Source organism: Ictidomys tridecemlineatus, chromosome 3 (assembly GCF_052094955.1).
Source record: "Ictidomys tridecemlineatus isolate mIctTri1 chromosome 3, mIctTri1.hap1, whole genome shotgun sequence".
NCBI lineage: Eukaryota > Metazoa > Chordata > Mammalia > Rodentia > Sciuridae > Ictidomys > Ictidomys tridecemlineatus.
Genome location: NC_135479.1, coordinates 206,355,310 through 206,370,358, shown reverse-complemented (window position 1 = coordinate 206,370,358; position 15,049 = coordinate 206,355,310). Strand labels below are relative to the sequence as shown.

Sequence of the window (15,049 nt, the reverse complement as noted above, 5' to 3'; positions counted from 1 at the left end):
GGGAAGAGGGTACTGAGCTTGCAGTGTGCTGTTTTCTGAGTTCTCCGTTGGGGAAGGAGGGCATGGGGTAGGCGCTGGCCCTGTCACCACCTCTATGGACGCAGCAGCCCATCACAGCGGCCCCAGAGCCCAGACCTCCACCCCTGGTGATGACTTCCCTACTGCAGACTTGAGTAGCGTTCAGCCATTTCGATGCCCAGTGGGGTAGTGCACACCTGCCCTGGGCCAAGTGCTGCCCGCAGTCGCCTCTTCTCACGGCAGGACCACAGCCCAGAACCTGGCTGGAGCGGCCTGAGGAACGCAGCCGGGGGCGGGACCTCGCGGGAGGCCTGCCTGCCGCGCACGTCCCGCGGCGGCGCGCGGGGGCGGGGCCACGTCGGGGGCGGGGCCGCGGCGCGCGGGAAGTGCTTGCTGGGCGGTCGGTCGGCCTGAGCCGCTTCGCGTCATGGCCCTTTCGGTACCCGGCTACTCGCCCAGCTTCAAAAGGCCGCCGGAGATAGTGCGGCTCCGAAGGAGAAGGTCCCGGAGCCAAAAGGCCGCCGCCTCCAGCCCGCTCGAGCTGCGGGAGCCGACGCCTCGCCGCGCCGCCTTGGCGGCCGGGCTGCTGCTCCGCCCCTTCCCGGCCGCTGCCGGCAGAATCGGCGGTCCGACCGCGGCCCGCAGGAACCCTTTCGCCCGCCTGGACAACCGGCTGCGGGTCGCCGCGGAGGCCTCGGACGGGCTGCCCCGCGGCCAACCGGAGGCGCCGAGCTCGGTGAGTGTCTCCGTGCCTGCCAGGCGAGGGCCTGTCATCTTTTGTGGGGGGCCAGCTGTGAATTAGGGATGGGTAGTTCTAACGTTCGGGGCAGAGAAATGGGCGCGAAGAGTTTCTGTCGCCTGTGGCCTGAGGGTGCTCTGAGCCTTGGGGGCCGATGCCCTTGAAAGATAGGGTTTGTGGAGGCTGCCCCATGTGCGGCACCTCTGCTCGAGCGTGGACGTAAACTGCGAGAGAGCGCAAGAAAGCCTTAGAACCCGTCCTGGAGGGCAGCTTGGACGGCACCGTGCTTCTCTCGCACACAAAACTACGCGGGATGGAGGAATAGTGAGGATAAATCTGTTCAGAACTCACGAGCATTTGTCTTAATCTGAAGCCTTTTGGGTCTTTTAGCTTAAAGTTTGTATGTCAGTTATTAAATGCACAAAACTGGCCTTTTTCCCTATTAATTTTAATGTTAAAGTTCAGACCCAAAGTGAAAAAACTGATAGGATTGAATGGAGTGTGTATAAATTAGTGTGCACTGGCATTTACTGAGAAGGTGGTTTGCCAAGTGAGCCTCTGTACCCATGTGAAGCAAATTTTAGCATTATTTAAGTTTTAAAAGGACAATTTTCTTACCTTCAGTTTTCAGATACCAATCAAGTAAATGATATGCTATGGGAAGAGACGTTATCTGAAAGAACAACAGCTACCGAACTATCCCAGGTAATACTTTATAAATATCATTAGAATATATGTTTTTATAAATGCATCCTTCTCAGAAGCATTTTGCTTGAAAAATAGTTTTGCAGAGATACTTGAAAGTGATTATCTTTGTACCAGAGTTAAAAAGATGGCATCAGCCAAGATAAAGAACTTGGTATGTTATAGTAAGGATTGCTGTAATGGTCACCAGAATTAAAGTAGGCATAGTGAATGAGAGTTGTTGGTTGCCCTTTACCCCTATCAGTTTTTTAACACTCTTCTTTCTTGAGCTTATCACTCAGAGGAACCCCTCCATACTAAGCTACTAATTCAACTTGATCCTTTACTAAGTCTTCAAAACAAATCCTCCGGTTACCTCCACACAATACCTTATCTATAAGAATTCTTGTACTGTAGATAATGTTGACTTGAAAAGACCGCAAAACAGGTTAATGGTAGATTTTTGAGATCAGAAAATGATTCTGAAATATGGCCTTAAAGGGTCCTACCTAAAGATACCTGCAGGAAGAGCAGCTTAGCCTAAGTTCCAGAGTTTCAAAGGCTTTAGGTACTTTATCAGACATTGGGAAGATTTCTACTTTGATAGCAACATCTGTAGTACTATATAAGTGTTCTTTTTAGTAAAAACTAAAAAATGAAACAAGTTCCATTCCAACAACACATTTTTGTTTCTAAGAGAAAACTACTATTAATAGGTCAATATAGCACCTTCCAGAACTTTTCAGTGTGTAGTGTATTTTTAATGATATTTAGTATACAGTTTATATAATTTTGCTATTCAGAGACTGTAGATATGTTAATAAAATATTTAGATTAAAGAGTTTTTCTTGAAATTCTACTGATTTTTGTGTTTTCTTTTTCTTTTAAAAGGCTTCACACACATCATTCTCTGAATTGGATACGCCATTCTCAGAAAATACTGAGTTACCTGTGGACTGGAGTATTAAAACCCGACTCCTTGTCACCTCTTCTCAACCCTTTACCTGGGCAGATCATCTGAAAGCACAAGAGGAGGCTCAAGGTCTTGTTCAACATTGTAGAGCAATAGAAGTTACTTTGCCTCAAAGTATAAAGGTAATTCTGAAATAAAATAACTTTGTTTTAAAGTAGCCAATAAAGTATTTTAAAATGCTTCTGTAAAATATGAGAGAGATTTCTTCCCATTAAGTTTTTCTTTTGATATTTAAAAATAAAAAGAGTTGGCGAATTTTGTTCCTTCCAAATGGTGCTTTCATACGCATTTTTGAGAGATTGTGTAATAGCCCATTAAATAGAGAAACCTGTCCTGAGAATTAATCAGTGGTGGAGGCATCAAACCATTCTTTTCTAAGGTTTTTTTTTTGGAGAGAAAATAAAAGGAAATGAAAAGCAATTGACTAGGTTACAAGAGCAGTGGATTTTACTGGTTTTCTTGTATAGAATATATAGTCTTTTTAGATATGCACTGATATCACTACCTAGGTAATGGTCTATTGTAAATTTAGAGTTCTAGAGTGGTTCTAGAGAAATACACCTTTATTGCTTCGAAGCAGCTCATCAACTCAAACTAAGTTAAAAAGAATTATTTAAAACTTTGTATATCTGTTTCAATAAATCAGGAGGATTGTCATATGCATTACCAGTGTACACTGACTATTTTTGAAAGTGTTTCTGTGGGGTACAAGGATTATGTATAGCATAGTGCTCTCTATACAAACATACTTCTACTTCTACTGCTTATGTTTTTAAGGGTAGTAGAAACAGGAGAATGTTGCCATCTGTGTTATTTGTGTGTTCCTTCTCATATGTTTAGCAGACTAATTGCTCGCCAGAAAGGTTGTGCTAAAGATAAACTATATTTCAGCCCCTGTAACAGTAATGCTTTTCCATAAAGAGCAATCAAACTTTGTAGATTAAATGTTTGGTATACATTGTGTCTGGTAAAATTCTGTACTTCTCATGGGTCAAAAGTGACGCACTATCCCTTCTGGATTTTAGGATCCTAAACTTTCCACTGAGCTCCGTTGTGCCTTCCAGCAGAGCCTTATCTATTGGCTCCACCCGGCCTTGTCTTGGCTACCACTGTTCCCTCGTATTGGAGCTGATAGAAAAATGGCTGGAAAGACAATTCCTTGGTCAAATGATGAAACACTGCAACACATTTTAATGAGTGACTGGTAAGATTAGTTCAAAACAAAACTTGTGCAATTCAGTGGTGAATTTTCATTTTAGTGGTATCCTTTCCTTATGGAAATATAGACTGGTAGAAGGATCTCACTGCCCTGAATTTTAATAACCATTAATAACCAAACATTTAAACTGTTTGCTTCTTTTTTAGCTCTTATCACTCTTTATCAAAATATGAAAATATATATATATACATACATACAATAAATACAGACATTTATAATTATTTAATGTTACTTATCAGTGGCTGCTGCTCTTCTCATTAGCATAAGTTGCTAAGAGAAACTTAACAGCTAGTTATCAATCAATTAACGTTATTTTTTTGTTTTGTTTTGTTTTGTTTTTGGTCTGGTAGTAGGGGTTGGACCCAGGAGTGCTATGTCACTGAGCTACACTCCCACCCCCCAGCCCTTTTTATTCTTTGACAGGATATCACAAAGTTGTTGAGGCTGGCCTTGAGATCCTCCTGCCTCAGTCTCCCAAGTTCTGGAATTATAGGTATGCATGACAGCTCAATTAAGTTTTGTTAAGAAAAAGGGTAGCATTTAAGTGATAAACACTATTTGTTAAAGTATTAAGAAGTTATCCGTGAGTTCCTGTTATTTCAGTTTCTTTAATTTTTCTTAGTTGAACATGAACACAATACCTTTATTTTACTTACTTATTTTAAGTGGAGCTGAGGATTGAAACCATTGCCTCATGTGCCTCTACCTCTGAGCCACAACCCCAGCCCCTTAATTCCAGTTTTTTAAACCAAATTGTACCTAACTGCAAAATTTCAAACCAGAAACTAAAACATTTGTTTTAAGCAAGGTGTCAGACCAAACTATACAAAACCTTAAACATTTAAGTAAATGTTTTAATAATATCTAAGGAAAATTCTTTTGCTTTATAGGTCTGTGAGCTTTACTTCTCTGTATAACCTGCTGAAGACAAAACTTTGCCCCTATTTCTACGTTTGTACCTATCAGTTTACTGTGCTGTTCCGAGCAGCAGGATTCGCAGGAAGTAATGTGATAACAGCTCTAATATCTCCTACAACTAGAGGTTTAAGAGAAGCTATGAAAAATGAAGGTAAAAGTTTAGGTTTGCAGTAGGGATACTGAACTTAATATATAGTAAAAACTTATATATATAAAATTTTAAAAGCTACAATTTGAATTTTCTTTAACATTTAATTACTAGTATTATTTGAAGAAACATTTTTTTCCTGCAATTGAATAAGCTGTCCATTTCACATAACTTTGAGTTAATAGTGTACCCTTCTCTAATCTCCTAAGTAAAACTTTAGCACAATTGGCCACAAAGTTACCATCTTAATATACTCTTTTAGAAATTCTTTCATACTACATTTAAATTATCTACCTCCTGAAAAACTTCATTTAAAAAAAATTTATTAATTTATTCTGATTTGTTTTATATGATAGCAGAATGCATTTCAATTCATAGTACACAAAAAGAGCACAATTTTTCATATCTCTGGTTGTACACAGTCTCACCATTCGTATCTTCATACATGTACTTAGGGTAATGATGTCCATCTCAATCCACCATCTTAATAACTTCATTTTTAAACTGATCAGCCTATCAGTAATCATGAGATCTGTTTAGTAGATTTAATCAACACGTTTTTAAAAAGTAACACTGTATAACTTATGAAAAAGTATCACATGTAGTAACATTGTTTTTCTGAGCCTTTTGTTTCAAGGACATGTGTGCATATGTCTGTGTGTTGTGGACTACTGTCAAAGGTTGAAGAAACTGACTTTTTTTTTTATACAGGTATTGAATTTTCTTTGCCTTTAATAGAAGAAAATGACCAAAAGAAGAAAGCTCATGGAACAAGCATGGGACTTGAGGAGTATGTGATTAAAATAAGCTTTTACAGAGTCCAGTGACTGTGGGTTAGTGAAATAGATTTGTAAAAGTAACAGGTTTGTGAAATAGGAACTCTAACTATAGCAATTTCATAGGGAACAAGCAATCAGTGATGAAGATGAAGAAGAGAGTTTTTCTTGGCTGGAAGAGATGGGTGTACAAGATAAAATTAAAAAGCCAGATATACACTCTATCAAGCTGTATCCTTTTAATTACAACTAATTTTTACTAAATTATGAGCAGTGTAACATTGGCAGTTTAAAGTAACTAATCTTAAATTATCTTTAGATCATATGAAATCTAACTCTCCATTATGACATTAAGAAACAGGACCCTAGGTTATCAATAAACTCTGAACTATTAAATGATTTTTTTTTTTTTAAAGAGAGAGTGAGGAGAGAGAGAGAATTTTAACATTTTATTTCTGTTTTCGGCAGACACAACATCTTTGTATGTGGTGCTGAGGATCGAACCCGGGCCACGCGCATGCTAGATGGGCGCGCTACCGCTTGAGCCACATCCCCAGCCCCCTATTAAATGATTTTTAAGTGAAACATTTCATGTTGGCTAAGTATGTGGGAGAAGTTTTTGACTAGAGAATGAATTCATTTTTGTCAGTTACCAGTTTCTAGCAAATTGAAGTGGCCAACATTAGTGGATTTCAAACTTATGAAAGCAGTGAAGAGGAAGTGGTAACGTTCTCATTTCATGGGGGGGGCGGGGGCGGGAGGGTCATAGCTGATTAAGAATGAAGATAACTATTTTCCCATTGGTGTGGGATTTGCTTTTGTAATTTCCTTGATTGTCATCTTCAGCCGTAAAGAGAAACACGAAGTGCAAATGGACCACAGGCCTGAGTCTGTTGTGTTGGTGAAAGGAATCAACACCTTTACCCTGCTGAACTTTTTGATCAACTGCAAGAGTTTAGTTGCTACCTCAGGTGCACAGGCAGGACTTCCACCAACCCTTTTATCCCCTGTAGCTTTCCGAGGTGCCACAATGCAAATGCTTAAGGTAATTAAAAGAAATTATACACTTCACGAATTCCTATAATCTACCTTCTAAGAGGAACTTTTTGAAGATACAATTCTTTTTAAAATTGTTTAAATTGTAGATGAACACAGTACCTTTATTTATTGCTATCTGGTGCTAAGGAGCAAACTCAGTTCTTCATACATGCTAGGCAAACGCTCTACAACTGAGGCACAATCACAGCCCTATTGTCATACTTTTTGCGGGGGATGAGGGGGTACCAGGGATTTAACTCTAGGGCCATTGAGCCACATCCTCAGCCCTATTTTGTGTTTTATTTAGAGATAAGGACTGAGTTGCTTAGCACCTTGCTTCTGCTGAGGCTGGCTTTGATCCTTCTGCCTCAGCCACTCTCAGGAGTACTCAACCACTGAACCACATCCCCAGCCCTATTTTGTATTTTATTTAGAGACAGGGTCTCACAGAGTTGCTTAGTGCCTAACTGTTGCTGAGGCTGCCTTTGAACTCCGAATTCTCCTGTCTCAGCCTCCTGAGTTGCTGGGATTACAGGCATGTGCCACTGTGCCCAGCTCCAATATGATAAATTCTTAGGAGTTATTTTTTAAAGAATAACTCCTACCAGTATTGTACTTAACATGTGTTTTGTTTTTCTCCCTGTAAAAAGTCTTTGATATAACAGTTATATATATCAAAGAAATAACCTGAAATTTTATGAAATTGATTTTACTTGAATTATATGAAAACTTTCAATGAATAAAGTATAATTGACAGTAAACACATTTTGGTTTTAATCTTTTTTTAAAAAAATATTTTATTAGTTGTTGATGAACCTTTATTTATATGTGGTGCTGAGAGTCAAACCCAGTGCCTCACACATGCTAAGCAAGGGCTCTACCAATCCCACTCCCTTAGTCTCCTTTCTTGCCATTTAAGGACAATTAATCTCATTTATTCACCAAGGCAAAGACATAGTCAAAAATGTTATGTTATAGATCTCAGAAACTGGATCATTGGTTAAATGAAAAAAACATGTATATCTGTATTGAAATATATATTCTTATTACAGCAATAGAATTGATTTTCCCCAGTATTCTATATTGTCAATAAGTAAATAATTAGATAAAATGCTATATGAAAAAAAATGTACTGGAAAACTCATACAGAGGCTACTGGAGATACTGAAAATTTACTAAACATTTTTACTCATATAATAATGTATTGATGTCTTGAAATTATTTTGTTCCATAATTATTAGAGAAGAAACCCCAAATGAAAATGTTTTGAGTGCACTTCTAACTAAGGAACAAACTCTTGAGCGATGGTGATCGTAATTTCCCTTTTTTTTCTTATGAAGGCACGAAGTATTAATGTAAAGACACAAGCTCTTTCTGGATACAAAGATCAATTTAGTATGGAGATTACAGGTCCAATCATGCCTCATGCTCTACACTCTATGACCATGTTACTCAAATCATCACAGAGTGGGTCATTTTCTGCAGGACTATATCCACATGAGCCAACAGCTGTATTCAATATCCGCCTGCCACTGGATAAAGTAAGTACACCCCTATCAACAGACCATTTTCATTGTAGGTAATTTCCTCTAACTGAAGGAATAATTTATAGTGAGCTGAATTTGTTTAAAGTTGTGAGACTGCTAATTAAGAATTGCAAAAAGGAAAAATCATTTCTACATGTAATTTTTGTGGGTAAATTTTTTGAATTCAGGCTACTAATGACTAAGAACTTTCAAAACTTGATGAGTTTTACCATTGCTCTGCCTCAGAGGTTAATAGTGCAGATTCTTTTGTAGTTTTATGTAAACATTTTTACTAAGGGTATTTACTTTTAATACTTTAAGACTTTGTTACTATATACAAATTCTTAGGATTGACTTCTGTATATACGATTAATTACACAAATGGGCCATCTGTCAAAATTCTCATGGTAATTATTTAAAATCAAGTGTTCAGAGAAAACGTGTTTTTTAACGACATATACATTATTTCCACAGGAAGTTGTTCATAAGGAGCTTACTAACTGTGGGTTGCACCCTAAGACTCTGGAGCAACTTAGTCAAATACCATTACTGGGGAAATCATCTTTACGGAAAGTGGAAATGAATGACTACATGTGTAATTGGAGATCCTGAGCACCAAAGTAAGCCTAAAAGGAATCTTTGAGGAAAAAAAAAAGCAAGGAAATTCAAGATTCTTATACCTTTGGCTTTAAAGTTCATTTTGGAAGTTAAAGAAATGAATATACTTAAAGATGTTCAAGTGTTTATGAACATTAACTTTCTATATTAACTTTTATTACATGCACTGAGCAATAGCATTAAGGCTTTAAATCATTTACCTTTTACTGTTTTGAAACTAGATTTTGAGATATGAAGACGATACATTTTTTAAAAACCTCAAATAATTTGAGAATTCTATATTGCTATAGTCCCAACTGTACACTGAGTAGAAAACAATTAAAAAATCAGTGTTTCCTTCCAAGTGACAGTTATTTCATGGCATTGTGACTAATGGTGTCAGGGTAAAAATATTACTTTAGTAATTTACCTAAGATTAACAGACTTGTTTTATTAAAAATGGTAGAAAATAAACATAGGCAGTATGTGGAGCTGGTTGGTGATGTACCTACCCAATATATTTCCTACTGGTAGTCGATATATCAAGTTTTAGAGGGGTATTCTAATCGTATGCCTATTATGACAAAGTAGCATTTCATTTTCTTTTGTGTGCATGTGTTGTGTGTATATGCATGTATGTAAAAGTATTTTCATATAAACATGTTTGGAGATCAAAGGCACTGGGTAAAGAAATAGTATTAGTGAAGACGTGTTCACTTCATAATCCAGAAAATAAAACACCACATTTATTCCAGAGAAGTTTGTATTTGGGCCTTGAGCTTTTGAAAATAAAGTTTAGAGACATAGCATATGAATACCACTGTAATACACATGAAATATTCTATCAGACCCTAAAAATTAACATAAATTTAAACTTTCTCATAGTCAACAAAATAGTGGCTGGTTGCCAATTTTATTAGATAAGTTGGTTACAGCATTTTAATTATCAATTTACGTCTATCTAGGTGTAGCTGAAATTCAAAATGCACATCAAAGTAAAACTATATCACAACTCAAGCCATACTAAATGTACTTGGCCTCTGCAGTAAATTCTAATCAGACTTCATTTTGACACCCCTTCTTATGACCCAAGTGGCTTACATGGGAATGCAGGACTTAGTGCTGATCATCACACAACATACCACTTTCTTTTTATAACCTCTACAAAATTTTAAGGGGAGATGGTGGCATTAGCCCTGTGGAACAGATCTTGCTTGATTACCTCAATAACACTGGCCCAGTATCTGTCCAGCAGAACCCATTGAGAAATAGTACAAGGTGCACAGCCCTTCACTGATTACAGGCAAGTGTTACAGCAGCCTAGCCATAAGGAAGGGAGTTACATCATAGTACAAAATACAGTATAAAAGCGTTATTTAACATTCCACACTGAAGATTACTGATGCCTTCAAACAATTGTTTGGATGTTAGCCACTTAAACAAATACATCACTAAGGTAAACAATATAAACATACCAAAACCCTGTATGGTTAAATACAATTTCCATGGTACAAAAATCAAAGCCTGGAGATGTTTGTACAGATTGCTTTTTACACAATGTCTTAAATTGCCAAATATTTACAACATTAAAGAGGAAATACATTGTGATGCAGAGTAAAATTATCTGAAATGATTAATATAAAACCTCAATCTATCTACGTGAGGCACTCCTGAAGCAAGTGGCATTAGCCATGAGGTCCTTTGGTACAAGGCCCATTGCTTGAAGAACCACAGTAGCTGCTGTGGCTTTAGCATGCTTCTTATTAGGGCTGGCAAAGCTGGGCTGGTAAGCGCTTCCATTTATCAATACCTATTCAAGAAAAACATACAATTGGGCTGGTAAGGGCTTCCATTTCTCAATACCTATTCAAGAAAAACATACAATAAGAACAGCATCAAACTTTAATATCTATTAGCTTTGTATTTTTTCACTAAATGCTAGAAAAATAATTTACAAAAATATAAAACCCATACTATGTAAATTAATCTCAGCCGCTATGTACAATAAATTAATGTCAGCCCAGAAAAAGCAAATGATTTGCAAAAAGGGACTGCAAGTTAGGAGCAGTTTTCCAAATTAAAATTAAAATATGAAAACAAAAAAACCAACAACCTGATAAAAGTACTAGATTAACTTCCCACATTCCACTAGAAAATATGAACAACTTGTTCACCAGATTCTGCCCAATCTTTTCTTTCCAACTGTATTAAAGTACCCTTCAGTTTTTAAAAAAATCCAGTCTACCCACACACATACACCCCCAACCCACAGATTAATAATATTATATTACCCTCTTAACTTTTAAGTCACTAAAATAATAACATTCAATTAGTGCAGAAATTCATATTTACCCTAAAGAGAAAATGTTTGCGATGATCAGGGCCACTATCATGGACCAAGAGAAATTCAGGTGGTTGCCACCTTCTCTTATTACAAATTTCCATCAAGGCAGATACAGGATGTTTGCCTGCAAAGAAAAAAACAACCAGTTCTGAATTATTTCCCATACCTTTGTAACAAATTATGATTCAATATTTAGGTGGAGCAAGATGGAAATTCAAAAATGTGCTCTCACCTGACAGATCTTTCATTGCAGCAGAGAAATTCCCAGACCTCTTTTGTGCTCTTTCTCCTACTGCAACAAGACCTTTAAAAAAAAAAAAAAAAAGCCAATTTTCACTAAATCAATTTCAAAAGCATCACTTTCAAGGATAATAGAGAAAAACTCCCAGTATTTAAGCCTGAACTTCAATGTTTTCAAGTAAAATATTCAACTGATTCATACAATCTTTTTTTTTTTTTTTTTTTTTTTTTTTTTTTTTTTAAGTTGTAGATGGACACAATGGTGCCAGGGATCGAACCTACCTCACACACACTAGGGAAACATTCTACCACTGAGCCACAACCCAGCTCCAACATTTATAATTTTAAAATCATCTATGATCTTGGAACATGTTTATAATAGTATAAGCATCTAGTGTGTAAACAAATATACAAATTAAATACTATTTGTTTACCATATGTTGATAAACATCTCCAGTTTATGCAATACTAGCTATTTTTCCAAATGATCTTATAACTTCCTGACTTTAAAACAATGTGTTAGCTGGGTGTAGTGACACATGCCTGTAGTCCCAGATACTCAGGAGGCCGAGGCAGGAAGATTGTAAGGTGGAGGTCAGCCTGGACAAGTTAGCAAGACCCTTTCTCAAAATATAAATGACTAGGGGTGTAGGTTCAATGGTATACCATTTCCCTAGCAAGTATAAGGCCTTGGGTTCAATCCCCAGTACCACAAAAACAATCAAAGTAATGCTCTGTTAAGAATCTGTTCCAGAAAAAGATAGTGTCTTGAGGGATTTATAAATGAGTTTTCACATATTTTACTGGAAACTTCAATCACTCCCTTTGCCAATTATATACCAGTATATTATTTTATCGTCCAAAAACCTGTCCTTTCTGCAAACTTATAACCAAATCATGTACAATTCTAAGGACAATACTTCCTGGGATTATGCAGTGCATACTTGGTACACAACATTCTGTTCCCAAATTCATCAACACAAGTAAACTTATTAACTCCCACGTTATTGTTCAACTACAGAAACAAGAAACATTTCACTTCTGAAAAAATCAGGCCTAAACAAGCTATGCTGAGCTAACAGCCACTGGTGATTCCACTTCCAAGGGAAGAAAACTGTTTAAAGATACTAAGTGACATTTTCTGAGTATACTAGCAGGCCATATAGACCTCACTCAACTGCTTCATATCAGAATATTGTGGGGCTGGGGATGTGACTCAAGTGGTAGTGTACTCGCCTAGCATGCGTGAGACACTGGGTTTGATTCTCAGCACCACATAAAAATAAAATATGGATATTGTGTCCATCTAAAAAACTAATAAAAAAATTTTAAAAAAAAAGAATATTGTAACTTCCAATGTGCACCGACACAAGTTAATATGAAGAGGTAATAACACTGTTGTCAGTAGTTGATTTACTGTTCTCCAGCCAACAATTTTACGACCAAGTGTGAATAAAAAAGGAAAAGCAAAAACAGTTTATAGTCAAAAGACTATCAAATAAGGAAAAAATGTTAAATATGTGAAAAAGAAAAAATCAGTTCTTAGAAATGAAGGTAAATAAATAGTCCCTGTCAAAAGAATACATAATGACATCTACTTAAATTTATAGTAAAAAATTAGAAACATGAAAATTTTATATTTCAACTACCATTGATGAAAACTGCCTTTCAAGGCTCAAGCCATTGTCTCCATCTACATATAGATTAGCTAAAGTTGTTTGTTTCTGCAAAACACCTGTGCATTAAACAGGAAGAGATGCCACTAGTTCAGAATACTAAGACCTCAATAAATGTACAGCAGAAGATGAAACCCTAAATGTTAAAAGAGATATAATAAACATTTCAAAAGGGAACTTATTACCTTTTCGGTCTGTCTTAAAATCAACTAGGATAGGTTCCTTATTTCCTTCTTTGTTTTTTCCTAATCCTTCTCCTTCTCTCCAGCCCATTTTTCTCATCAAAACGGCTCCCATTCCTCCAGTTACCGGGGCTGCTCTTAAGAACTGATCCTATCCAAAGAAAGAAAGGTAAAATGTCCCCATTTTACAATTAGAACTTGACTACAGTCACACTGGCAACTTTCTAAAAAGAGAAATCTTATTTTACTTCTAGATCTTTTATAGCAATTAAATGCTTCTGTACTTAATATATATTGTAGTATATGTGTTCTAATTATTTTCACATTAACAATAGTATTTTGAAAGTCAAATGGCAATTTTAAAACAATGGCCCCTCAGCCCCCCTCCAAAAAAAAAATAGAACACTCCTGTTTTCGTCCACTATTTAGCTTCACTGGTATCTCTTCTTAGCTTGTAAAATAAAAAGAAGGCAATGTTAAAACAGTCAATAATATTAATTGTCCCAGGTGTACCTATTTTATGAATAAAGCCCAGAAATTGTTTAGAAATAGTTTGAAAACTGAAGAAGCATACTGTTGTCATCCAAAGTTTTCTTCCCCACTCTACTATAAAGCAAGTATAAATATTTTTTACTTAGAAAATCCCTAAGAAACAAAATAACTCTTTAAAATTTACACAGTAATAATTTGAAGGTAATCACATAAACTACCCTGTAAGCATACCAAAATGTATTTGAATTCTTTTAAAACCTAGCTTGATGTTAAAAACTTTTAAAAAACTCCTTAAATGTTTACATACCTAGGCCTCGGTAGCAGCAGTGTTGTGAATAGTACGGCTGGCACTGACCGGGGCAAGAAGACAGCTACAAGGATTTGGCCCTGAAACAAGTTTCCATACAGAGGGGTGAAAGTTCACAGGTTATTCTGTGAACAATCATCTCTCTTGTATCCAACCCACTGAACCATAATTTCCATCAAAGCAGCAAACCACTTAATGTCCTAAGATGCACAACTATATACATTAGCATGGTCAATCATGTTAAGAAACAGTCAATGCCTCTTTTTTAATGGGCATCAACAATACTGAAATCTGTGGATCTGTATGGCCATTTTTTAAAAGATTTGGAAACATTTCCAAATCATGTTTTATTTTCCCTTGTGATTAAATTTTAGGTTAATGCTCTACAGGAAATAGCAAAAATCTTAATCAACAGAAGGAGTCAAAAATATTGGTAGCTCAGGAAATAGTATGCATTATCCTTTCCTACATTGATAAGTTACTAGAAAATGTACCACAACTGGGTTTTTACACAGTAATAAAACTGTATAATCTTTGTTTCCCAGCTTTATAATTAAATACTAGGAAACATGCCAATGATATGTGAATAGACATTAAGTTCAACAAGGTGCTCTGATGGAAGGAGGCAGCTGTGGAGGTAAAAACATACCCCTGGTTCAGTTCCTTATTTGGTGCAGGCCATGCAGTGTAGATGTATAAAGAGAAAAGTTAGCTGATGCTTGGTATCAACTGCCTTGATGCTACACACCTAGAATGGCTTTTACTTACTTCCAGGTTCATCTGCCCCTCTTTTCCAGGAAACACTCCTAAAAAAAAGGGCAACTGTGCAGACAGAGTACAATATAAATCCCCAAATGACCCCAGTCTCCAACTGTTTCCATTTTCTAATATCTTCATTTGTTTCCTTTACCCAGGGTATATGCAGTTCACTAAAAAAAAAAATCTGATTTACCTGAGTCCCACAATATTTATCAAGTCCATATCCAAATAATTTCATTTCAGAAAATAGTTTCTTATAAATCAATTACCATTTTAAATCTTTTAATGATTGAGAATACTTATAAAACTTTCCTCTTAATCTAAAATAATACAGCAACAAAACTTTCCTCTTAATCTAAAATAATAAGCAACAAACTAAAGAACACAGAACGTTGACATTCCCTGGGGGTTTT

At 36.6% G+C, this 15,049-nt stretch overlaps 2 protein-coding genes across 5 annotated transcripts in view; one reads left to right on the top strand and one right to left on the bottom strand.

The window, feature by feature from the left end:
• Nucleotides 1-365: 365 nt before the first annotated feature.
• On the top strand, nucleotides 366-9,000 carry Donson (DNA replication fork stabilization factor DONSON). Of its 2 annotated transcripts, XM_078044576.1 has the most exons (11): nucleotides 366-754; nucleotides 1,382-1,462; nucleotides 2,333-2,536; nucleotides 3,440-3,618; nucleotides 4,037-4,126; nucleotides 4,524-4,702; nucleotides 5,411-5,489; nucleotides 5,602-5,706; nucleotides 6,322-6,520; nucleotides 7,854-8,054; nucleotides 8,514-9,000. In XM_078044576.1, exons 1-11 carry the CDS (start codon nucleotides 446-448, stop codon nucleotides 8,649-8,651), a joined length of 1,764 nt encoding a protein of 587 aa, XP_077900702.1. In that variant the 5' UTR covers nucleotides 366-445; the 3' UTR covers nucleotides 8,652-9,000. The 2 variants fall into 2 exon arrangements, with proteins under 2 accessions (XP_077900702.1, XP_005323572.2); XM_005323515.5 differs by lacking the exon at nucleotides 4,037-4,126 and having other exon boundaries at nucleotides 368-754.
• Nucleotides 9,001-9,381: 381 nt separating this feature from the next.
• Son (SON DNA and RNA binding protein) overlaps nucleotides 9,382-15,049 on the bottom strand; it is a 32,022-nt gene continuing 26,354 nt past the window's right edge. The window contains exons 9-12 of one of the 3 annotated variants that reach the window (XM_078044562.1): nucleotides 13,082-13,229; nucleotides 11,213-11,284; nucleotides 10,989-11,104; nucleotides 9,382-10,446 (exon numbers count right to left, since the gene is read on the bottom strand). In XM_078044562.1, the coding sequence (XP_077900688.1) occupies nucleotides 10,288-10,446; nucleotides 10,989-11,104; nucleotides 11,213-11,284; nucleotides 13,082-13,229 (495 nt within the window). In that variant the 3' untranslated portion in view covers nucleotides 9,382-10,287. Of the gene's footprint in view, nucleotides 10,500-10,988; nucleotides 11,105-11,212; nucleotides 11,285-13,081; nucleotides 13,230-13,877; nucleotides 13,958-15,049 lie in introns of those variants that run through there. The other 2 variants (XM_078044563.1, XM_078044564.1) reach the window with 2 other exon arrangements.

Coding starts and splice junctions, on each gene's coding strand:
- Donson (XM_078044576.1), top strand. CDS start 446: ATGGCCCTTTCGGTACCCGGCTACTCGCCCAGCTTCAAAAGGCCGCCG. Junction 2,537..3,439: donor CTTTGCCTCAAAGTATAAAG/GTAATTCTGAAA, acceptor TCTGGATTTTAG/GATCCTAAACTTTCCACTGA. Junction 4,703..5,410: donor AGAAGCTATGAAAAATGAAG/GTAAAAGTTTAG, acceptor TTTTTTATACAG/GTATTGAATTTTCTTTGCCT.